This window comes from Chelonia mydas, chromosome 3, assembly GCF_015237465.2.
Source record: "Chelonia mydas isolate rCheMyd1 chromosome 3, rCheMyd1.pri.v2, whole genome shotgun sequence".
In the NCBI taxonomy this organism is placed as follows: Eukaryota; Metazoa; Chordata; order Testudines; family Cheloniidae; genus Chelonia; species Chelonia mydas.
The window spans coordinates 5,353,244-5,375,353 of NC_057851.1; the positions used below are offsets into that span (position 1 = coordinate 5,353,244).

Here is a 22,110-nt window from a genome sequence, read left to right on the forward strand (position 1 = left end):
AAATATGTAAAGTAACATTATAGAGAATCTTATTAAGTTTCTATAGCACCCAATTAGTGTCATCCCAATGAAGTTCTAGAGGACTTTAGTATGATGTGTCACCACTTATGGAAGTTTCAGAGCTACTTCTATAAATGGAATCTGGTATAATGCACTTTAAGTGCATTATACCAGATTCAAAACAAACACTTTCCCTTAAAAGTAGCAGCTCTGAAACTTCCATAAGGGGGGATACCTTCTATATTATTTCCACCGATATCTTGATTCAAGGGTGAGGACATACCATATGTTCCTCTGTTTCATGCTCCAGCATTTTACTCCCTATGTTCTACTCCATACAGGTCCCACTGACTCATGCCATCTGTGTGATGCTTGGCAAGTCACTGCGTTAGGATTGCTTATTATGCCTTAGGGGCAGACAGCGTGCTTGGAGCTGCACCCAACACAAAATGCAGACCTGACCACCTCCAATCCAGAAGGTGAAATGGAGAAGACGGGAAGCCCAGTGAAGGATGGATTTAAAGTTGCTATATTTGTTGGTCTCAGTTACTCCTCGCGGACATTGCAGAAGATGCAAGTCTATAGAACGTGGTGGGGGTGGGGACAAGGAAGGCCATTCCAAGCCTAGTGGGACAGCACAGAATAGACAGAGAGGGTAGAGAGAAGAGACAGATGGTACAGCCAGGCTGACTCAGCAGGTTAAAAATTAATTGATCCTTCAAAACCTCGAGTTCTGCACAACTCACCTCAGCCTATTTCTGATTTAAACACACACACACCCCACTACCTTCTCGGCTTCCTGTCTATGATGTGGAGATAATCATGACCTTCCTCTCTGGGGAAGCTGCAAAGCTTGATTTATTAACGTTTCTATCTGCAAACATAAGGCACTATAGAAAAGCAAAGTCCTGCCTGGAGGGAATCATTGGCTCCACCACGGAAGTGGAAGAACTGCTGAGAACTTAAATTAGCCATTGGTCAAGGGACTGTGGCGATGCCAAGAACTGCAAGCCAAGGGGTGGGTGGGGCCATAATATTTTACAGCCAAGCTGTAAACCGCTGCAAATGTGCTTTCCAGAGGAGATGTTGACATCACATTAACTACAGCAGCATGGGCGCGTGGCTGGAACTGCTGTGCCCCTACCAACTTTGAGATACCAGGCTGCTTTTATCCACTTAAATCAAGTCACTTTAAGCCAGCTGGGTGCAAAGGAAGCCCTGAGGAGAGGAGAGGAGCGATGCACTTGGCTCCAGAGCAGAGCGGTGGCTGGTATATCCCTGACTATGGAGTCCCCTTACCACCTAGTTAGACAAGATGCAGCTGGGAGAGAGAGATTGGTGGGGGAATCCATCCGAAAGAGCCTTTTGTCTGGAACCACCAGGGAGAGATGTGGGGAGGGAGGGTTCCAGAATATTTGATAAATCTGTGGCTCATGCAGGGTCTGCTCTGGGGCCACTATCCCTCCATTCAGACAAATTGGGGGCGGGGGGGAATCCACCATCACAATCCCCCCTTCCTCCCAATTGCATTAGAGATGGGACATGCCAGCACATCTGGCCTCGCAACCCTTGCCAGGGAAGGGGGGGGTGGGGAGTGTCACAATTCACACCTGTATCCTGAGCTGAACGTCATAAGTGGCTCCTGTATTTATAACGGGCTGCAGCCTAGCCCCAGGATTCCGAACACACCCAAACTTGGGGTTGACATTCAAAATCCAGATGTGAATTCTGCAGCACAGGCCCCATCTGTCGCTTCCATGCACCGTTCGTGGGCGGTGAGTTACAGCGACATACTCACAGCCGACAAGTCTCGCCCAGGACAGACTGAAACATCCAACAGCTTTCCCCTGCTATCTATTGTCTTCTCTGCAGGGTCACCCTTGGATACTGCCAGAGCAAAACTTGCATGCAAGTGGGTTTGATATGCACAGGAAAGTTCACAGTCTGCCGTGTGGTAGACGTACCTCTGCACTGGTGTCAGTCACTCAGAACAGCAGCTGGCGGATATCGGAGATGCCCCCAAAGACACAGTGAAGTCCTTGCCACTCTGAGCTTCCAGGAATCAGTTCCTGCTGCTTTTTACATAAGCAGAATCCCTGTGAGGGTTTTTTTTTAAATCCAGATTAAAGACACTTTTGTTAGACACCACAGATAATCAGTTTGGGTTGTTCTCTGTTAAGTGCTCCAGCCCTATAATAGAAACGTGACGATTAACAGCACTTGGCTTTCATTGGCTGCTTTACACTCATGGACCTGAAAGCACTTTACAGAGAGAAGCCAGTATCCTCAGTGTCTCCATTTTACAGATGGAGAAAGAGAGGCACATATAGGGGAAGTGACTTGCCCAAGGTCACATGACACAATGGAGGACAGAACCCAGCTCTATTGACTCCAAGTCCACTGCACTATCCCCCAGGCCACATATCCTCTTCAGCCAACGCCTTTCATATTGAACTGATCCCAGAGTGCTCCCCAAACCACGGCCAGCTTTTGCAAACCTAGGTGTCAGAACATCAGCACCCCGACTTTTCAGAGATGCTGATTGTGCTCAGTTCCCACGGATGTCAACGGGGGCCAAGGGTGCTCAGCGCCCTGCAGGATCAAACACAAGGAGCACCCGTCAGGACAGCAGGACAGCAGACAGCAAACCCTGGGGCTATAGCATCCAGTCAAGATGCTGAAAAAGACAGATCCGTTGTAGCTGGCTTTGAAAGCATCCTTATTTGCTCTGAGCCCCAGAAGCCTTCGGTATAAGGGGGTTTTGCTCGTTAGCCTTAACTTGTTATTAGCGTTTCAGCTTCACCTTTCAGAAGAGAAACGCACTTTCTATTAAGCCGCCGGCGTGCGGAAGGAAAGAGATTATTGGGGACTGTTTAACAACAGCACCAGCTGCACAGACAAAGAGCTGAATTATATGGTATATCACATACCATACAGTAAGGGTACGTACACTTGATCCATGGCTCATAACTTGGCTTTCTACATAATAACCCCCTTTGGCTTTGTGTTGTGAGAACTCTAGCTGAATTGCTCCCAACGTTAAACAGGTTTTTCATTTGCTAGGCATTGCTCCTTGTCTGATCTGCAATATAAAGTCTGCACGGGAGACCTGTTGTAATCATTGTGCAGTCTGATTTACCCCCCGGGGCAAGCTGAACTGTGGGAAAGTGGATAAAAGTTTATAAAGTGTCACAAGAAGAAGAAATGTGGATGGGAAAAAAGTGAAAGAGGGAGAGACAGACTGAATTAGTCCAAATAAAAAGGCCTCCGGATAGAAGTCAAGGACTGTGTTAAGATCATGCCTGGAGAACAAAAGAAGTGTGGGACTGTGGATCAGTAAACTCAAGTTGCTGTGTCAGAAATTAGACCTAACTGGTGGACAGAACAACAAAATTCTGCCCACCATTCCCTTTCCGAGTTCTTAAAGAAAAGAGCTGGTGGGGTGGAACTAGCAGAAGTAGCAGCTGTCTGCCAACAACCCCTGAAGCAAGCTTTGCAATCCTGGCTGCACCCCACTATCTCCCAGGCCCCCAGGATCCACTGGGACATCGCTGGGCCGTCTTCCTCCTGAGCCTGAGAGGTGTCCTGACCAGGCAAGGCCAGAGGGACCCAGTTTCCACCACCACCTCCCACTAAATCCCAAAAACCGTCTTGGATGCGAGTCTTTTTTTGTTCTCCCCAACCCCCAAAGTATCCTTTTTCTTCTCCACCACAGGCTCCGACTTTCTAATGTGCTGGGGGGTGAGGGAGTGCTCGACCTCCAGCTCTGCCCCAGTACCCGCCCCCACTCCACCCCTTCCCCCAAGGCCCTGCACCCACCCCACCTCTCCCCGCCTCCCAGCAAACTGTGCCTCGCTCCTCCCCCTCCCTCCCAAAGCCTCCTGCACACCACGAAACAGCCGATCAGAGCGGGTGGGAGCCTCAGGGAGGGAGGGGGAGGCGCTAATCAGCTGGGCCTGCTGAGGGGCAGCAAACACTGGGGGGCTGGAGGGAGGAGCTGATAGGGGGGCCGCTGGTAGGTGCTCAGCACCCACCATTTTTCCCCCGTGGGTGCTCCAGCCCCGGAGCACCGACAGAGTCAGCGCCTATGTTCCCTACTTTATTATTTCTTTCCTTTCCCCTTCCTTTTTCCTTCTCTCTAATCAGAGTCTGGCTTAGCCAGCCAAAGCTGTATATTTTCCAACACTGCTGTAAGCCTGTGACCAGAGAAGCTGCTAAAAGCACTGCCCTAAAGAACAGCTCCATGCTGGTTCCAGTTTGCCAGGTCTCAGAGGGGCTGTTCACACCACGGGCTGGGCCTGTGATGTGCCAGCAAGGAGGCCGCAAGTAACAGTCAGAACCAGAAGCTGCATATTCTCTCTTTGCGTCTCTCCCCTTTTGTGTGCTCTAGGAAACGGATCGGACGTTAACAGCAGCAATGACCACAGCTCCAGCCTGTCTCAACTAAACTTCTGCTCTTCCCCCACCCCCCAGAGGACAGTTCATGACCATCTTTAATTCACCAAAGAGACTGTCAGATGGGAGGGGGCGGGATTTTCCTTCTAAAACGTCTCTTCAGCTAACGGGAAAGGGATGGTACAATGAAAGCCTTCTTGAACCCTTGTTTGCAGTGCGGTTATAGCACTTTTGGCGGCAGGCTATGAGAGAGACAAGGTGGGGGAGGAAATATCTTTGATTGGACCAACTTCTGCTGGTGAAAAAAAAATATTTCCTCCCCCACCTTGTCTCTTTATTTAATACCTGACATTTAAACTGTTTTGCCTTCTTTTCTGTATCTGTAATAAAAGGTGAAAAGGAGGTTTAATGGTGTTTTTGCCATGGTGCTAAGCAGGCTGAGGTCTTTATGCCAAACCTTGTTTAATACTCGTTAACGTTGGACAGTTTTCACAGTCACGTTAACAGCTCTGACTCTTTGGGCCCACATAGCCCATCTAAATTAATACGACAGACCAGATGCTCAGAACTGATCTTGAATCCCAAATCCTTCCCAGATTTGCCCAGATCTAATTTTCCCCTTCCCTTTTTAATGGGGTCGCAATGCGGATGGAGCCGGTTACAGAGATATTAACTCTCAGACATGAGCTCCTTGGGGACAGGTTTGACGCTCGTTCAGGGCGTGATTCAAAGAGGCATTGAGCACCCACAGCTCTCATCTTCCGTTGGAGCTGCACCAATCTGGATCGACCCGTTAATATAAATCAATGGGACCTGTGCTCCTAAACCACTTGCTGCTCTTTACAAATCCAGCTTTAGAGGTTGATCTCCTACAGCAGTTTCTCTCAACCTTCTTGACACCAGCGACCGGCTTGCTGCCTTCCAAACCTGTGTCAAGGAGATCTCAGGGACCAGCGCCAGTCCAGGGACCAATTGTTGAGAAACACTGTCCAAAAGGATGGATCCTCAGCTAGTGTAAATCAGCATAGATCCATCAGGGAAGTCATGCCAGTTTACACCCAAAGATCTGGCCCGGTACTCTCTACACTTAACCGCCCAGCCTGCTGCTTTGACACAGACACAAAGATTAAATAACGGCTGGGTTACCTAATTAATATCATATGGTGATGACTTGGTCCTTTGTACACCAGGTAAACTACCCACGCAGGGCAGAGATTTGCACCGGGAGGATTTCATTAGGCGCCCGGCGTACTGGGGGTGCGAATTCATAAAGCCAAGAGCGTGGTTTCGGGACTTTAAGCTTCTCATTACCCAACAAATGGCAGAAGGAAGAAAAGCATTTAAATGGCAGGAAATGCGGCTGCGCTAGCAGGGGCAGCAATGCTGGACTGAGCTGGGAACGAGGGAGCCACGCTGAAAAGTCCCGTCGGAACGGGGACGAAGCAGTTGCAGGTTATTGATCCCTGCGCAGAATGGGCCAAGCAAAGCTCAGTGCTCTTAGGAGGTACAAACAGATCCCTGGCCACACTGGAATCAGGACTGTACTAGCAATGGTCTAAGGGTCCTATTCTGAAAGGAACAAGACTCAGCATCCTAAATACAGGTACAGATTGCAAGGCTCAAGCGTGGCTAGTGGGCACAGGGGTTTTTCCTTCCCCCTCGAGGGTCACAGTAGCTAGGATGTTTTTCCGCAGAGACTTTCAGCCTCAAATGACTTATTTTAGATTTAAAAAAGAAACCACACCAAGAAGGAACCCCAGTTAAGCCTCTACGAGAGAGAGCACAGCGTGTGCATCTCCTCGGCGGCGACAAGCGCAGGAACAACATGGCTGCTGGACTCGGCACACAGGCTGAGCTCTTGGAAATTTAAAGACACAGTACAGAAAAAAGGGCTTAACAGTTTCCCCTACGCCACAGTAGCCAGATTACAGCCTAGGCTAACCCACCTACAGCAGCTGTGGAGCCGGTCACCCTTTTCCACACACAAAAAAGGTTCTAGACCAGGGGTGGCCAACCTGAGCCTGAGAAGGAGCCAGAACGTACTAGTGTACATTGCCGAAGAGCCACAGTAATACGTCAGCAGCCCCCCATCAGCTCCCCCACCCCGCTCCCAGCGCCTCCCACCCACCGGCAGCCCCACTGATCAGCGCCTTCCCCTCCCTCCCTGCACCTCCCAGTCAGCTGTTTCGTGGCGTGCAGGAGGCTCTGGGAGGGAGGGGGAAGGCGCGAGGGCACGGCAGGCTCAGGGGAAGGGGCAGGAAGGGGTGGAGCTGGGGCAGGGCCTGTGGCAGAGCCAGGGGTTGAGCCGTGAGCACCCCCCGGCCCATTGGAAAGTTGGTGCCTGTAGCTCCAGCCCCGGAGTCGGTGCCTGTACAAGGAGCCGCATGTTAACGTCTGAAGAGCCGCATGGGGCTCCAGGGCCACAGGTTGGCCACCCCTGTTCTAGGCCCTTCTCAAAAACTAAAGCCAGAACATCATCCATATTCTCCATTTTAAAAAAAAATGAAACATTTTAAAAAATTACCCAATATTTTTTTGTTTACTCTCACGCCCCTCCCCCCCCCAAAAAAAACAACCCAATCTGATTTTCAGTAAGAAAACGCTTTTTAGAAACTGCCATCATGGATTTTTCCCCCAAAAGACTGCAACTGGGGCCAGCTGGAACCCTGCAAAAATGGCAACAGCTTTGACAGTTCAAATGCTTTTGTGAGATAGTTTGGCTGCTTTGCAGCCAGCTCCGCACATAGTTCATGCAAATCAAAAATCCCTGTCCCCACCCGTCCAGCAACCCCTTTTAGAATCACAAGCAACAGGTCTACGTAGGCCTGTACCTAGCACAGTTCTATTCTCAACAGCCTTGTCTCCACCGCCAGAGTCTGTACTTAGCCCTGTCCACGCTCGCATTCAAGCCATTGTCAACAACCGCACCCTGTGGCCAACAGAAGCTGCTAGTGGAGACTCGTCTAATGTGGACAGGATCTAAAACATTGCCACCTTATGCCCTGTTCTCACCCCAGGAGTAGGAAGGAATGTTTAAACATGGATGGGGTCCAACTATGTTGCAACATGGATTTCTGTTTCCCCCAAGCTCTGACAGACAGACAAGCACTTCTATGTAAAACGTTTTAAGAATCAAATCTGTCCTCTGCCCGAGAGCGCAGCAAGCAGAGACGTCGCCGTCAGCATGACACGGGGACTGTGGGAGGACCAATTGCACCAAAGCAGCAGAAATGCCAGTGCTTTCTGTCCACACTGGCACTGCCCAACGGCACAGTGACCCCGAGCAGGCAGTCTCACTGGGGAGTCTCACTCACAGCAAATGCCATTGCAACGGTGCTAAACACTCTGGGAGCACTTGCGGGCACCAGATATGTTACAAGGGTCACAGGGTTTGCAGGGCTAAAATTCTCTCCCCCGGTGGGGTCAGGAAAGAAAAAGGATGCTGGCTACATGAGATGATGTTTTAGTCAGGTTATCTCCCTGGATTCACCCATGGTTCCTGAACTTGGTTACTACACAGTTTTTTCTATTCAGAGGGAATAGGAAACTCTTCACACTGGGCCACAGCCATGTTCCACACTGGGGGGGCCTCTGCCTACACTACAGAAATAACCACCAAAGGCTCGGCGTGATTCCTCAGAAAACTGCTACGGTAGATCCCGTGCAAGACACTGGCTCAGATCAATGCAGTCCACTTGTGACACATCATCCAGAACAAAAGCAAACTCAAGTGTGTCCTTCCCAATAGCTCTCTGGTAGCTGCATGCTCCCAGCATCACCAAAGAGCTTGTTTGCACTTTCCAAAGTGTACTGTGCTTTCATATTTCAAGAAACTGATGCATCAGCACGTCCTCCAACAGGTGGAGAAGATCCTCTAACTGTATGTCCTTACTATATTGTCTGGGTTTATAAAAGGAGCAGGCCTCTTCCTATAAATATGTTGCTTCTTTGATATGCACAGAGTGTTCTCCTAGACCAAACCACAGCCCTGATTACGGACCATCTGATGCTACTGGATGCCTGCACAAAGACCCCTGAACGAGAACACAACTGTTCAGACACGAGAACTCTGAACAGGAATACAAGCCTGAACTTGCTCCTGGAGGAGAAGTTAATGGCCAGACCAGGGTCGTAGGACATCTTGGGTCTATTCCCCAGTTCTGCACAGCATAGCCTGCCTGCTCATCGCTGAGCAAATTACCTAAACTTTGTGCCTCCATTTCCCTGTTTGTAAAAAGAGGATAATGAAAACTCTTTCACACACACAGTGCTGTAGAGCTGTGCTCACGATGTACTCAAAGTGCTGTGAGATTCTCAGACAGGTGGTGCCAGAGACAGGCCAAAGACTGGAGAATACTGTAAATAATCAGACCCTAGGCATCCAGCTTAACAAGCCAGTGTTGATCACACAGGGAACAACCCATAAGTGTAAGTACCGATGTGGAGCAGGTAAAAGTCGAGTAGCCTCACAGGACTCAACTAGCTTGGTTAGCAGAAGTTCACGTAAGTCACACAAAAATTAGTTTCCATTCCCACCTCTACTATCTACTCCACATAGAGGAAAATAGTGTTCTACTGCTGCCCTCTAAGGGAACTATTCCTTTAGCTCAAGTGATAGTCTGTGCTTCAGTGCGATGAAGGCCCAGGGTTCAAATCCTCTTGATGACAACCATGATTGGAGTTATTCCTTTCACATTAAGGAGCTCAAATCCCTTGAGTTTCTCATTCAAAACATGCCCAGGACTCGGCCGCAAGCCCTAAGTTTCACAGTTTCAATGCGAAGACGTAAGTTGGCCCAGGCTTGCTCAAAACTTGAGTCTGGGTTCATCCCAAACATATTGATGAAACCATGATGTGTTAAGCGTTTGTAAGAGGGCTGAAAGCCAGGGGAAGTGTGTGTGGATTCAGGTATCGTAACAAGTGTCTTGTATGGGCACAACCCAGCTGAGCAGCACAGGCCTCTGCTCTGGAGACGGCATAAGACAGGAATAGCAGGTGTGTTAATTACCTCATGGGAGCGAGATGCAATGAAGGGCTCTATAGGGGAGCCAGCCCAGCTGCTGCCCGCCCCATGCCTGAATCGAAGAGCGGGCCATCAGCTCCGCACTGTCGAGAGCACTAAATTAACTCATTAGAAAATAAAGTCAGACTTTGCATCCCCCTCTTCCTGACCTGCTGACCCAACCAGCCCCATGCCAGTGCTCCGGAGTTAATGCAAAACATGTTGTTAGATTCCTGCTGCCTAGGACCCGATGACTCGCTCTCGGCTGCAGATGCCGACGCACCACATGGCAGTCACTTGTTCCAGCGGTGGTCAAAGCGGCTGATTTTCCATCGTTGCTGTTGTGGTTCAGAGGAGATCGTCTCTTTTTTCAGCTCCGCTCGCGTGGGAGGCGGCAGTTTCTGCTGGTGATCAAACACCACGGTGATGGGTACAGTAGAAATAGACGGGAGCAATAGGGTAGATGGTAAGGCAGGATAGGTCCAACCCTGACAGCCTGTGACCATCTCCACTGCAGCCTGAATTGTCAATCAACTCCCACCTCGCCTGGGCTATGCAAGGCACACAGGGATCACCGCTTCCTAGCAGTGAGATATGGGACCTTGGGAAAGTCACTTAAGGCCCTGTTTTCAAAAGTATGTACTAACTTTGGATGTCTGACTTGAGCCATGAAACCACCGACTTCAACTGGAACTGCAGGTGTGCAGCAGCCTCTGAAAATCAAGATGGGCACCCAAAATGAGTGGGCCCTTGCAAATGTGGCCTTAGCCTCCGTGCCTCAGTTTCCCCATTTACGGAATGGGAAGAACAACCCTCACGGACTTTTGGAGAGGAACGGGTGAAAAACATTCTCTCACCCAAGCCAGCACCTCACACCAGAGCTGTTCTCACAATAATCCTTCTCTTACGCTTCTATAGCATTTTCCACCTCCCCACGTTACAAGTATTGATGAATCAAGCCTCACATCCCCCCTGCATGGCAGTAACTAGCCTTCTCTCCTTTTGAGACCAGGGGAAAATGAGGCAGGGTAAGTTACAAGGCACACAGGTTTCAGAGTAGCAGCCGTGTTAGTCTGTATCCGCAAAAAGAAAAGGAGGACTTGTGGCACCTTCGAGACTAACCAATTTATTTGAGCATAAGCTTTCGTGAGCTACAGCTCACTTCATCGGATGCATTTGAAGTGAGCTGTAGCTCACAAAAGCTTATGCTCAAATAAATTGGTTAGTCTCGAAGGTGCCACAAGTCCTCCTTTTCTTAAGGCACACAGGAAACGTGCGGCATGCAGACCATGACAGGGACAGAAATAAAAGCCAGAACTTCTGACTCCCGGCCCTTAACCAAAGACCATTCTGCCTCCCTACAGAAATGCGAGACGCGCGTCCAGAAGAGGAGCTGACCTCACTGCCAAGGCAACAGGAGAAAGGCCTTTGGGCCAGCACCTGAGATGGTGCAGTCCGTGACACGACACCGACTGCCGGTCCAGCCCTACAGCCACAACTGAAAGAAGCCATTTCCTTGCGCCTTAGCCCTCGCTGGGTAGATCTACACTGCGGCAGCCTCGGCGCGTGGATGCTTCCCGCAGCGACGGAAGGGGTTTCCCACGGCTGTCGTCAAGCGACCCCCTGGAGGGGCGGCAGCAAGACCGATGGAAGGGTCCTTCCGTCCGCCTCGCTGCTGCTCCGGCGCAAGTTAGCGCCACCTCACCGCAGCGCGCAGGGCGACGTCGGCAGCTCAACCTACGCCTTGGGGGCGGAGCCGGACTGAGCGTTGCACAGCGCCGGCGACGGGCAATACGCTGCTGTGCTTGGGAGGTCCCGCCGCGGCCACGCAGAGCTCACTAGCCGCGAGGCACCGAGAACGCGGCAGTTCGGCGCGGTTCCCACGGTGCCGTTGCGGTAACGCTGTTCGGAAAACCAGCTCTGCCACTTCCGTTGCTGTCCTTGGCGTCTCGCCGATTCCCTCAGCTTGCTGCGTGGCCTGCCGCTTCGGTGGGGGAGGAGCGGAGACACGTTCCACGGGCTGGTGAAGGGAGCGAGGCGGTTTCAGGCAGCAGTCAGAGCTGCGCCCTTCTCTACGGCAGAGGTTCCAGCTTCCCCCGTTTGGAAGACTAAGGGCACGTTACCCTGCAGTAAGAGACCCACAGCCTGGCCACAGCTGAAACCCGCAACGGGGGCAGGGGGGAGTGTCAGAGCCCGGGCTCCAGCTTGACTCTGAATGCCTACATTGCAATTTTTAGCCCCACAGCCCAAGCCCCGTGAGCTTGAACCAATTAACCCAGGCTTTGAGACTTGGTGCCATGGGGTTATTTTACTGGAGTGCAGACGCAGTGCCTGGCAACCCCTATTACGTATTATCTAACGCATCACAGGGCGGTACTCCCCCAAAACCCAGCCCGAAAGCACTGGCAGCAACCTACGCCGCACTGCAGGGTACAGCTCACACGGTGGGAGACGGGGCTGGCGCACCGAGGGCTGGCACCAGGATTCAAAGGAGAAAGAGCCTAGGGCAGAAAGCACCAGGAACACTGGGAACTGCTGCCCTGGAAGCGTAAGTCCTGGCAGCCATTGCTGGGATGAGAATGCCCGTTGCGGGTGAAGTCTTGGGACGCAGGCTGGTTTACGTTCGACTGGCTTCCTGAATCGGTGCTGCTCGCTGGCCACGCGCAGCCAGGATCTACGGCCGGCTGTTGCGATCTCATGGGAGGCTGTAAAAGGCTCCTGAATACAGAGCAGCCAAACGTCCATGCCTCCTGCCTCAAGCATTTGCAACTGCAGCCAGCCCAGCAGCGCGGAGGGGCCTAGATGGGTGAGGAGCCACCATACAGCTCGGAGTCTAACAACGGAGGGTAAGCGCAGCATCTGGGAATCAGAGCAGAAGGAAGAGGACTAGCGAACCCTGCTCGGAGTGACTCAGCACTAGCCATGCCTGGTGTCTCAACCCTTCAAGATCATCGGAGGCAGGACAGTCACTTCGGCCCTCACGACAGCAGGACGAGAATGCCCACCTGATCCTTACGGCCATCTCTGCTCAGCACTGCAGAAAAGAGCAAAGGGAAACCACCAAGGTCGCTGGGGGACAATTCCCTGCCAGCCCCTATTGTGGTAAAAGCGTAGTCCTGTGCCTGAACAAAGGGAAAAAAAAAAAATCACCTGGCATTAAATATCTAATCCTTGCTAGAGCCCAAGAGAGAGTAAAACGATTAAAAAGACACCAATAATCCCTTGCATTTCTAAGGCAACTTTCATCCAGAAGGATCCCACAGCACTTTACAGATTTACAGGCCTGGATCGCTTCCAGCCAACAGGGACATGCAACAGCTAGGAAATTGGTTTCCAGTGCTTTTCCAGGCTGGAGTTTAAGTGGTGACATCTGGGGAATTGTGCGGAAGAATTTCCTTGTGTGTCCTGCAGTGCTCTGCAATTTTCCCACCAGTCCTTGCTTGGCAGGGGGATGGGGGCAGGAGAGCACACTGAGTAGTCTGGAGCAGGTGCTTTGGGAGGGGCAGAAGGCATTAGCCCAGGACTAACCGTAAGGCAGGCTGTGTCTGATAAGAGCTAAATGCTTTCTCCAGAACTGAAGAGCCGAGATGGCAGGCGGCACCGCTGCCTTGGCCAATGGTGCCATCTCAGAGGGAGGGGTCATAGGATGGGACAGGGAAGCTTGGCAAGCAAGCCTGGAAGCATGGGCCTTTAAGATCAGACAGATGAAATGGCACTGCCAGTTGGGCCTTCCCCCTGTCCCCAAGCTGTAGGGGATAGGTCCCACATGGCATTTTATACAGTGGAGTCAGCTGTGACATTTTGGAGACCCTCAACCTCTGTGACCCCAAGGCTCCTGATACCCATAATTAACCCTTTGGGTCTGGTTTTTCCAGAGGTGCTGGGCACTAGCAGCTCCGGGACTCCAGTGGGGTCATGGGTGCTCTGCTCCCGGCCACAGCGATGGCTGCTCTAGGTCTCCAGTCTAGAGTTAAGTGCCCCCTTATAAGTTCCTGGGAAAATAAGTCCACAGCTAAGCTGCGGAGTTCAGATCCCAGTCTGGACCCAGTGCCCAGGCCCGGGGAGGAGGTGGGGAGGGACTATCCCAACATCAAACAAGACCCCAGCCCCTCGAACAGCCACTCCTGTGGGTGGGAGACCTGCATGACCGGCTGATGCTCTTGGAGGACTCAGAGTTTTAGGGCATCCCGGGGCAGGTGCAGAGCTGAGGGTTTAGAAATGCTGCGAGAGCTTCTGCAAATTAGCAAGCAGCTTCACCCAGTCTGTTTCCACCCCCTGGTGCGGTTCCTCCGAGGAACCAAGCAGGCCTCTGGAGAGATGGAGCTGGAATCCTACCCCAGTCGGGTTGGCGCTGACGGCAGACCCCTTCCTGTCACTGCGCCATAGCCAAGAAAGCAGGGAGAGAGGGTGCCTTGCCAAGCCTGGCACATACTCCTCGGTCCTCAGCCAACAGCCAGGGTCAGGGGCCAGAATCGAGGGTTGCAAGGACACCACCGTGCCCTTTTCAGCAGGTTTCAGCCAAACAGCTCAGACAAGGATTCTTTTCTGAACAAAAACATTAAGCCCCAAACATCCCTGGGAGGTGGGGAAACATCACCTCATACCACCTAATGCCTATACAGAAAAACACAGGCACGGAGAGGCAAAGCGACTGGCTCACGGCCACCACACAAATCAGCCACACACCCAGGACCAGAACCTGACTGCCGAAGACCTTCCTCCGGCTCCCCTGGGCCCACGGGCTAACACATCCCAGGGCATTTTCCCCTAATAGCCCGTTCCAAGCCCGGCAGCCCCGCACGCTGCAGGGAACCCAGCCAGCCCGGGGTCGCAGCCGCCCCAGAAGCGTCTACACGAGCCAGAGCGGCCCCACGATCGGCGCCGCAGCAGCCCCTGCAAGGAGAGCGCGCAGCGAAGCCAGCGACCGGAGGGTGGGTGGGGGGCTCCCGGCGGGTTTCCCTCCCCTCTCCCAGCCTGGCCTCCCTCCTCAGCCGCGGCGGGGGGCAGGCGTGAGCCAGGGGCCGGAGCCGGGCAGAGCCAGGCGCTGATGCCCAGCCAGCGCGGGGCTCCCACCGCCCCGTTCAGCCCAGGCAGGCGGGGGACCGGGCTGGACCCGCCAGCACCCTGGGGACACGCAGCAGCAATGTGGCTGGGGACGGAGACAGACGCTCAAGCTCAGGGGTGGGGGAAAACCCCCCCAGCCAAACCGAGCTGCCTTATCCCCTGCTGCGCCCCCCCACCGGGACCCGATCCCCCGTCCCGGGCAGCCCGCGGACCGCTGCGCCGGCTCCGAGAGCCGCGCGGGGCCGGACGCGGCGCTTGGAGACAGCCCGGGGCGCAGCGGGGGCGCACGGGGCCGCTCTGCTCCCCCGCTCCGGAGAGACCGGCCCCGAGGGGGCTCCCCGAGGGGGGCTCTCCCCGCCCCGGGGCTCCAGCCCGGTGAGGTTGGGGAGGGGGGCGGCCGCGCAAAGCCCGCCAGGGCTGGGGAGCGGGGATGCGCCCCGGATCCGCCGCCCGGTTCTCTCACCGTACATGGCTCCGGCTCCTCGGGCCCCAGCAGCGGCCGCCGCCGGCTCTGCCTTTCATCCGCCGGCGCGCTGCCGAGCGGGCCGGAGAGCGGCGGGGTGGGCGGAGGCAGCATGAATGGGGCGGCGTGAGACTCATTCCGCAGCGGGGAGAGCCGCCCCCGCCCCCGGGAGGGGCTGTTAATCCGGATCCGCCCCGCCCAGGGCTGCTGGCACGTGGAGCGTCCCGCACACAAAGGGAGAGGGGCCCAGGCCAAATCCCTTCCGCCCTGGGGCTGGGCTCGCCCCCTATCACACCGGAGCAGCCGCTCCTCCTCCGGCTCTCCCAGCTTTGCCCAGCCCAGGGCTGCACCTGCCGGGGATCAAATGGAGCCCCTGTCCCGCACCACTGCCTAGGTGCGCCCAGCCGGGAAGGAAGAGCCGTCAAGGCACTAGGCTGGGACTCAGGAGATCTGGGTTCAAATCCCAGCGCTCCCCCCACAATCCCTGCATAACCTTGAGCAAGTTGCTTACTGCGGGTTTTTCACCTGCCCAGTGCCCCACTTGTCAAGAGTGCTCCTGGTTCTGGTGCCTGATGGTTTCTGTCTGACAATCCAGCAGGGCCTGGGTGGGCTGAGCACTTGCAAAGCTGGCCTAAGGTGTCTATGGGCCTCAGTTCCTATCCCTGAAATAGGCACAATAATCCTTCCTACAGTGCCAATGCTGAAAGGATCAATTCAACTGATGTTTGTGAGGAGCTTGTCCATGGTGGTCCCTACAAGCAGAGGGATGGAGACTGCCGATCCCAGTCTGCAATGCCCCCTCTTGGTCCAAGCACCCACTGGGACTGGAATCTGTGCCAGCCCTGGCCCTGTATTTAAATGATGGCAGCCATGGGCCACACTGTAGAGCTCTGTGACTTGTGTGGCCATCAACCACTCCTTACTTCCCAATTATGTGTTTACTCTGCTACAAACAAGACACCGCTCCCATCTCTCACTTCCATGGCAGGCCATAAACCAGCGACCCCTAGAAGAAACAAAGCCGGGCTTTAACAGGAGAAAGTGTTATTTGTCCAGCAGGCAGTGACAGCCTCTGAGAGCTTAGCAACTGATCCCCAGGTCAGCCAGACACATACCCCACTTTCTGTTCTGGAAAGAGACAGATAGACGGGATTCCCCTTTCCCATGCGAGACCGCTGCCTCCCGCAATGTAGGTGTAGCCTTTCCCCAGAACAGCTGAGCAGACCTTCACCTACTGAGGGTCCCCCTCGCCACCTGAAAACCTGGTCACTGCTATTGCCCACGTCCTGGGCACCATCTGCTACCCAAGTGGTTCCCAGACATGTGTTATCAATACATTTAAGATCTCTCCTTACCACCACGTGAAGCTGGATCTTCAGCATGTCGCACGGAGCTGAGATTGCTCTGAATCACAGTCCGGCAAGCACAAGCTCCCCGTCACAGGTTAGTGCACACACACCGAGACAGGAGGTGGCAGACACTGGTTGATACAGTCAAAACTTTAGCTGGCACATTTCCCCAGCAAGCTTGGCACTCCTGGCCTGGGATATCAAAGTCAAGGACACCCATACTTAGCATTCATAGGAAGTCTGATCTAATGGACAGGGCATAAGTCTAGGACACAGGACACCTGGGTTCAGCTACTGGCTCAGATACAGACTTCCTGTGGGGCCTTAGGTAAATCACTTAATCTACCCTCTGCCTAAGTTCCCCCATATGGGGATGATGTTTCCCTATCTCATCAAGGTACTGAGGATAAAACCCATTAATGACAGTGAGGTCCTCAGATAGTAGGGGCCATATAAGAACCTAGGCAGATTGACAATCAGGCCCTGTACACATCTGAATTACTGAGTTCCCTCAGCCCCGGGTGAAGCCTTCAAGGAGCTGTGGGCGCTCAACACCTCTGAAAAAATCACGTTTATAGTACTGTACCCCTATCAGCAATCATAACAGAGACTTACTGAAAGGACGGCTAGTAAGAGAGATTTTTCCATCCCGGAAGGCAGCTCGCCCTGCTGGGAACTTCAGTATTGCCTTCCGAGATCAAACGAGATTGGGGGCGTTCGGTTCTGTATTACTGAGCAAGCAGCATTGAGAAAGGCAGAATAAGGCCTGGCACAGTGGCGTAACCATCTGAGAAGAACTCTTTCCTCTTCATTCATGATATCTTCTCCCTCCCTCTCCATGGAGCCTAGGCCAGTAGTTCCCCACTCATACAAGGCTCTGCACTTCCTGTGGCAAAGGGTGTCTTGGTGAGAAGAGGAGCTTCCATCATGACCTATATGGGTCTTAGTCCAGGCCCACAATGTTTATGGCAGCAGCCATGTTTCAACCCTCCACCTACCTGGTGGCTGGAGGCAGCTTACATGGGACCCTGCCCAGCCCCAGTGCGAGGCTCCACCCCGATTGGCAGAGTCCCAAAGCAGCTGACTGGCCCACTAGCCCTACTTAAGCCAGCAGCAGGAGCAGGAAGTTGTCTGAACTAACTGGACTCCAGCCTGGTCTGGATAGTGTGCCTTGTGCTCCCTGCTCTGTGTTTCCCCGGCTTGATTTCCTGGCCTCCCTACCCGGCTTGACTCCTGGCATCTGACTTGTGGTTCCCGAACTCCAGTTTGCCTCCTGCCTCTGACCCTGCTTCCTGACTCATGGTTCTGATCTCCCCTTTGCCTCCTGCCTCTGACCTCCCAGTATCCTGACTCATCCGACTCTTGACACCTCTCTTGCAAACGGCAGACTCTGGCCCTGACTATTAGGTCTGGCTACCCATGATCCGCTGTGGCAGATTGGCTCAGAAGAGCTAAACCAGAGAGTCACATGTCCCCATCTTCCCATTTGCTCCCCTCAGCAACAACAGGTTAAAAATCTGGGGAGGCCACTCTCTTCTAGAGGGGATTATCCCTGAGTCCGTCTGAAAATCCTGCCATTTACATAGGTATCTAAATCGGAGCTACGTCCTTTTCCAAATCCAGGCCTTGGTACTCAGTATTAGGCTCATTGCTCTCTGTTGCTGGCAATAACCCATGTGGACGTTTGAAAAATCCTTTCTCCAATCTGGAAAACACTGATTATTACATCCCTCCCTATCCCTCCCCACATTATCCCTCGTGTTTTTGTCTAGAACTGAATTCCCCCCGTCCGCCTCCCAGCCCAAAAAACCCGCATCAACAAGAGCTTCAACTGCGTATCCAGCTGAGAGATCTTTGTGCCCTGCACAGCAGTATCACAGATGACGTCTGCAGCAGCTCAGCTCTGGGAGCCAGGTTGGCTAGCAAGCTGCAGGGACAGCAAAAGATATTGTGCCCATCTGTGCATCACACCTGGCTATTTTTAAATGTTCGGCGGTGTGGGAGTGGCACAGGTTTCCAAAAACACTGTTCAGGTGAGAGGAGAGGCTGGCGCAAAAGGGGCGAGGAGGGGGAGTTAACAAATGAAGACAGATACAGGTGTGCTGTATTTCAAACCAACAAACAGGGCTAGATTCTGGAAACGACTGAAATTCTCTAGCCATCGAAGAGGGACAGAGCACCAGAGCCAGACGCACACCCCTCAGTGTGCCACCAGCCTGCCTAGAAGAGAGCAGCCATAAGACAGTGAAGCTCTCCCTTGTGTGGAGAGTCAGCAGAAGACACTCAGCTTGCACCTGCCATGTCAGGAAGAAGCACAATGACCCAATGAAAATAAGGTCCCTAGACGGCGCATGCTTGAAGATGACTAGGTCGGGGAGGGGGAAGAGGATGGAGAGAGAACTCAGTAGAGATGGACCCAAACGGTTATGCGAGGGGAATTGGAATCCAGATCAGCAAAGCTGGGAGGCATTTGGGTCTGGGGTTCCTGACTGAACCTCCCTCTGGTGCAAAAGAAATCCAATGAAGCTTCCACTCTGAGAGAAGCAAGATGGGGAAACTGAGGCCGAGAGAGGCCACATGACTTGCCCAGCAAGGTATGGGCAGATCCTGGCTCCCACATCCACTGCTCTCCCAACTAGGCCACGCTTACTCCCCGTGATGACTTGAGTTGGCCATAGCTAACAAAGGCCCCACAGACATACCATTGATAATAGTTCTCTGCACTGATTTACCCTCTGTCCTCAGGAGAAGTGAAACCCGAGCAGGCATTGGTGATCCTCATCAGGTAGGACATGGACCCAGCAAGCCAGAGTTCTCAGCAGCACCTTCCCCAGAGAAGGGCCCAGGAGCTGCCAGTGGGACCCACACAGGGAAAGTGAATGAATCTTGGCTGTGGGCCACATGCATCTAGCCCTGCTTCCCGTGTGGCTGAATGGCCGGTAACTAGTGGCGACATCAACACATCACTCAGGGGCTAGTGGATTGCTCCCTGCTGGAGAGTGCACGACAGGGTTTGGTCTCTGTGGCTCCCTACCCTCAATGAGCAACCCACTCCGAGCATCGCCAGCGCTACCAACAGAAAGACAGGACCACACTCCTCACGCAGAACCAGTCCCTGTAGCCCACTGAGTGCAGGGGAATCGTTCACAGTTGGTGCAACAGGGGAGTGCTGATGATTTGGTGGCAAGCGCGATGGAGGTTCTAGGACAGACCAGGACATATGTAATGTGTGCACAGATGGGGGCTGGCGGCTGCTGCTCTGTCACCCAGTGCACCAAATGCTGGTTATCGTAAGGCGCAGATGGGGGACACTTGACTATTTTTTTCAATATAAAAGTTGTAGCAAATTATCTGGCTCCTTTCCCGCGCCCTTCATATGTCAATTGTCTTCTGAGACTGTAAGCTCTTTGGGGCAGGGGCCATGTGTTCGTATATGTTTGCACAGCCCTAGACGCAATTCCCAGTGATCCTGATGGGGACCTCTAAGGGAGGCACTGTGGTCATGTAAATATTAAATAATCGTTATGCAACCACTGACTTTACATTGTATTACGCCTGGGTATTGGCTCCGTAGCCCGAGAAGCAAATGCAAGCACCATCCTTCCGGTGGCATTTCAGTCACATCTAATCGGCTACGTTGAGCCAGGCCAGGTCAGTAATGGGAGACTCTTTGGGGAACTCTCCACCGTCCACATCTGAAAGGAAAGGCTGCAGCCTCCTGGCCCGAGATGAATGTCACTGCCACTTGAACACTGAGCAGCAACGGGGATCGAACCAGCCTCCCGAGCTGAGAAGTCGAGTGACAAACACCTTCAGCCAGGGAGCGTGGATCTAATCCTGCCACGTCCTCTGCCCTGCTGCCTGTTTTGAGAGGCGCCATATGGAGCTTTAATTCCCTTCTGGACCGCAGCTACTGGATGGGGAGAAAGGACTTTAGACTAAAGTCTTGACTGCACTTCTGATGGTGCAGCCCCCGTTGCACTCCACTAGGAACGGGCTCTGGGGCAGAATCTGTAGCCACCATGAAAGCCCAAAGGTGGCACAGAAGCCATCTGCCTTTGGAAGCGCTCTGCAGCCAAAGCCTGGCCAGGGGAGGGAAATCTCGGCTTGTGCCCGCAGCAGCACTGAACGCAGACAGACCACCCAATGCCCAACTCAGATCCCTCCCTCCCAAGGACCGCTTGTTCCTCACGCCTAGGACACAGTGTGGGTGCGGGGGAGCTATCCCGAGGAAGCACCAAGAGGAATGCTCTGTGCTTCCAAACATGAAGCTAAGAAACTGACACCCAGAAAACAGGAAGGGGTGAACCATGTCCTACCAGCCCTGCCACCCACAGGGAGCATGTCACCCCACTGGGTCCTCATTCATTTCAGGAGCCAGATCGAACCCTTCTTTGGGCCTGATTCATCCTTGCACCACTGCAGGGCCAGAGCTCTGCATCTTGCTTATTCAGGAGAGTAGGGCTGATGAGGCCTCTGGCCTTAGGGCTGCCCTAAATTGTGCCCATGCTTCAATAACCCCATGAGGCTTTGCAGGGCTGCAGAATACCCCAGCCATGGCTCCTCGCTCCCTATGATGCCCCCTGCTCATGGTGTCACGGCAGGTTCGTGATATTAGGCTCTTCTCATGTGCTAATCACCAAGTGCCAAGATGCAGCTGGTCAAAATCTGGACATCCGGCTGCTAGCAGACCACAAAAAACATAAGGAGCTCTGATTAGTCATGGGAATCCATAGCCCTTCTCGCACATTTATCTGTAGATCTCATAGCACTTTACCAAAGAGGCATCAATATTCCACAGGGGGGAAACGCAGCACGAAGAGGGGATGTGACGTACCCCAGACAGCAGGTCTTTGGCAGAGCCAGGACTCCTTGCTCCTGCCTCTGGACACTGGCTGGGGAGGGCATGCTCCCCACCGGGGTTTGCAATGCTAACTTTGAGAGGGTGCTGGTTGGGAAGGGCAGGGCAGGGAGGTGTCTCAGACATCAGCTTCTCATTGCATCAGCGCAAGGCTCATGAAACTGCTCGGGTCCAGGGAGCAATCAGCCGTATGGAGCCACTGGATACAAACCCTTTGCAGTGGCAGAATTTCTGATCACCAACAGACTTGGCATGAAGAGTGCTGCAAGGAGGCTGTTTGCAAAGCAGCACCCACTGCCCGCTGATTTATGGGCCTGCTCTTTTCTGATACTTCAGCACATCTTGCCCTTTGATACGTTTTGTCACCCAGCCAGGATTCGTAAAGAACTACTTCTCGAATTAAGAGAGGCCGGTTCCAGTAAATTAAGTGCTGGGCCATCCCCTTCTAGATTGTTTATCCAGCATTTTCTTTGATGAGCCTACAGAGCCGTGTTCCCCCAGTTTTAACTCATCGTTAACGCTTTGGATGCTGCCAGTTACACAGGGACCCATCTGGAAAGCAGCTTTGTGTGGCTTGAACGGTCGTCTCTCTCACCAACAGAAGATGGTCCAATAAAAGATATTCCCTCCCTCACCTTGTCTCTCTGCTATCCTGGGCCCTGACACAGCGACAACAACACTGCATGCGCTGCTCGCTACAGTTGGTTTGTAAACTGGTCATCATCCTTCCTCCCTTCTCTCGCACTTGGCCATCACTTCTCCAAACTGTCCAGTTCTTTTAATCTTTCCCAAGCCGGTCTGTCCCTCTAGCCCAGTGACACTCAGACCGAGGCTTGGGAGCCGCAAGCGGCTCTTTAATGCGTCTCCTGCGGCTCTTTGCAGCACATGATATTAAAACATGGTGCGATTTAATTATTAACCCGTCTAAGTTATTAGCCGATCAGGAGGCTTTTACTTTGTTATTAACCAATTGTAG

At 53.1% G+C, this 22,110-nt stretch overlaps 1 protein-coding gene across 7 annotated transcripts in view; it reads right to left on the reverse strand.

The window, feature by feature from the left end:
* Positions 1 to 22,110, reverse strand: part of EFR3B (EFR3 homolog B) — a 155,252-nt gene that overhangs the window by 106,451 nt on the left and 26,691 nt on the right. Inside the window, exon 1 of one of the 7 annotated variants that reach the window (XM_043542062.1) lies at positions 14,925 to 15,071. The exons of 5 other annotated variants lie outside the window; for them this stretch is intronic. In XM_043542062.1, coding sequence (XP_043397997.1) covers positions 14,925 to 14,931 — 7 coding nt within the window. In that variant the 5' untranslated portion in view covers positions 14,932 to 15,071. Of the gene's footprint in view, positions 1 to 14,924; positions 15,072 to 22,110 lie in introns of those variants that run through there. One more of the 7 variants, XM_043542060.1, reaches the window with a different exon arrangement.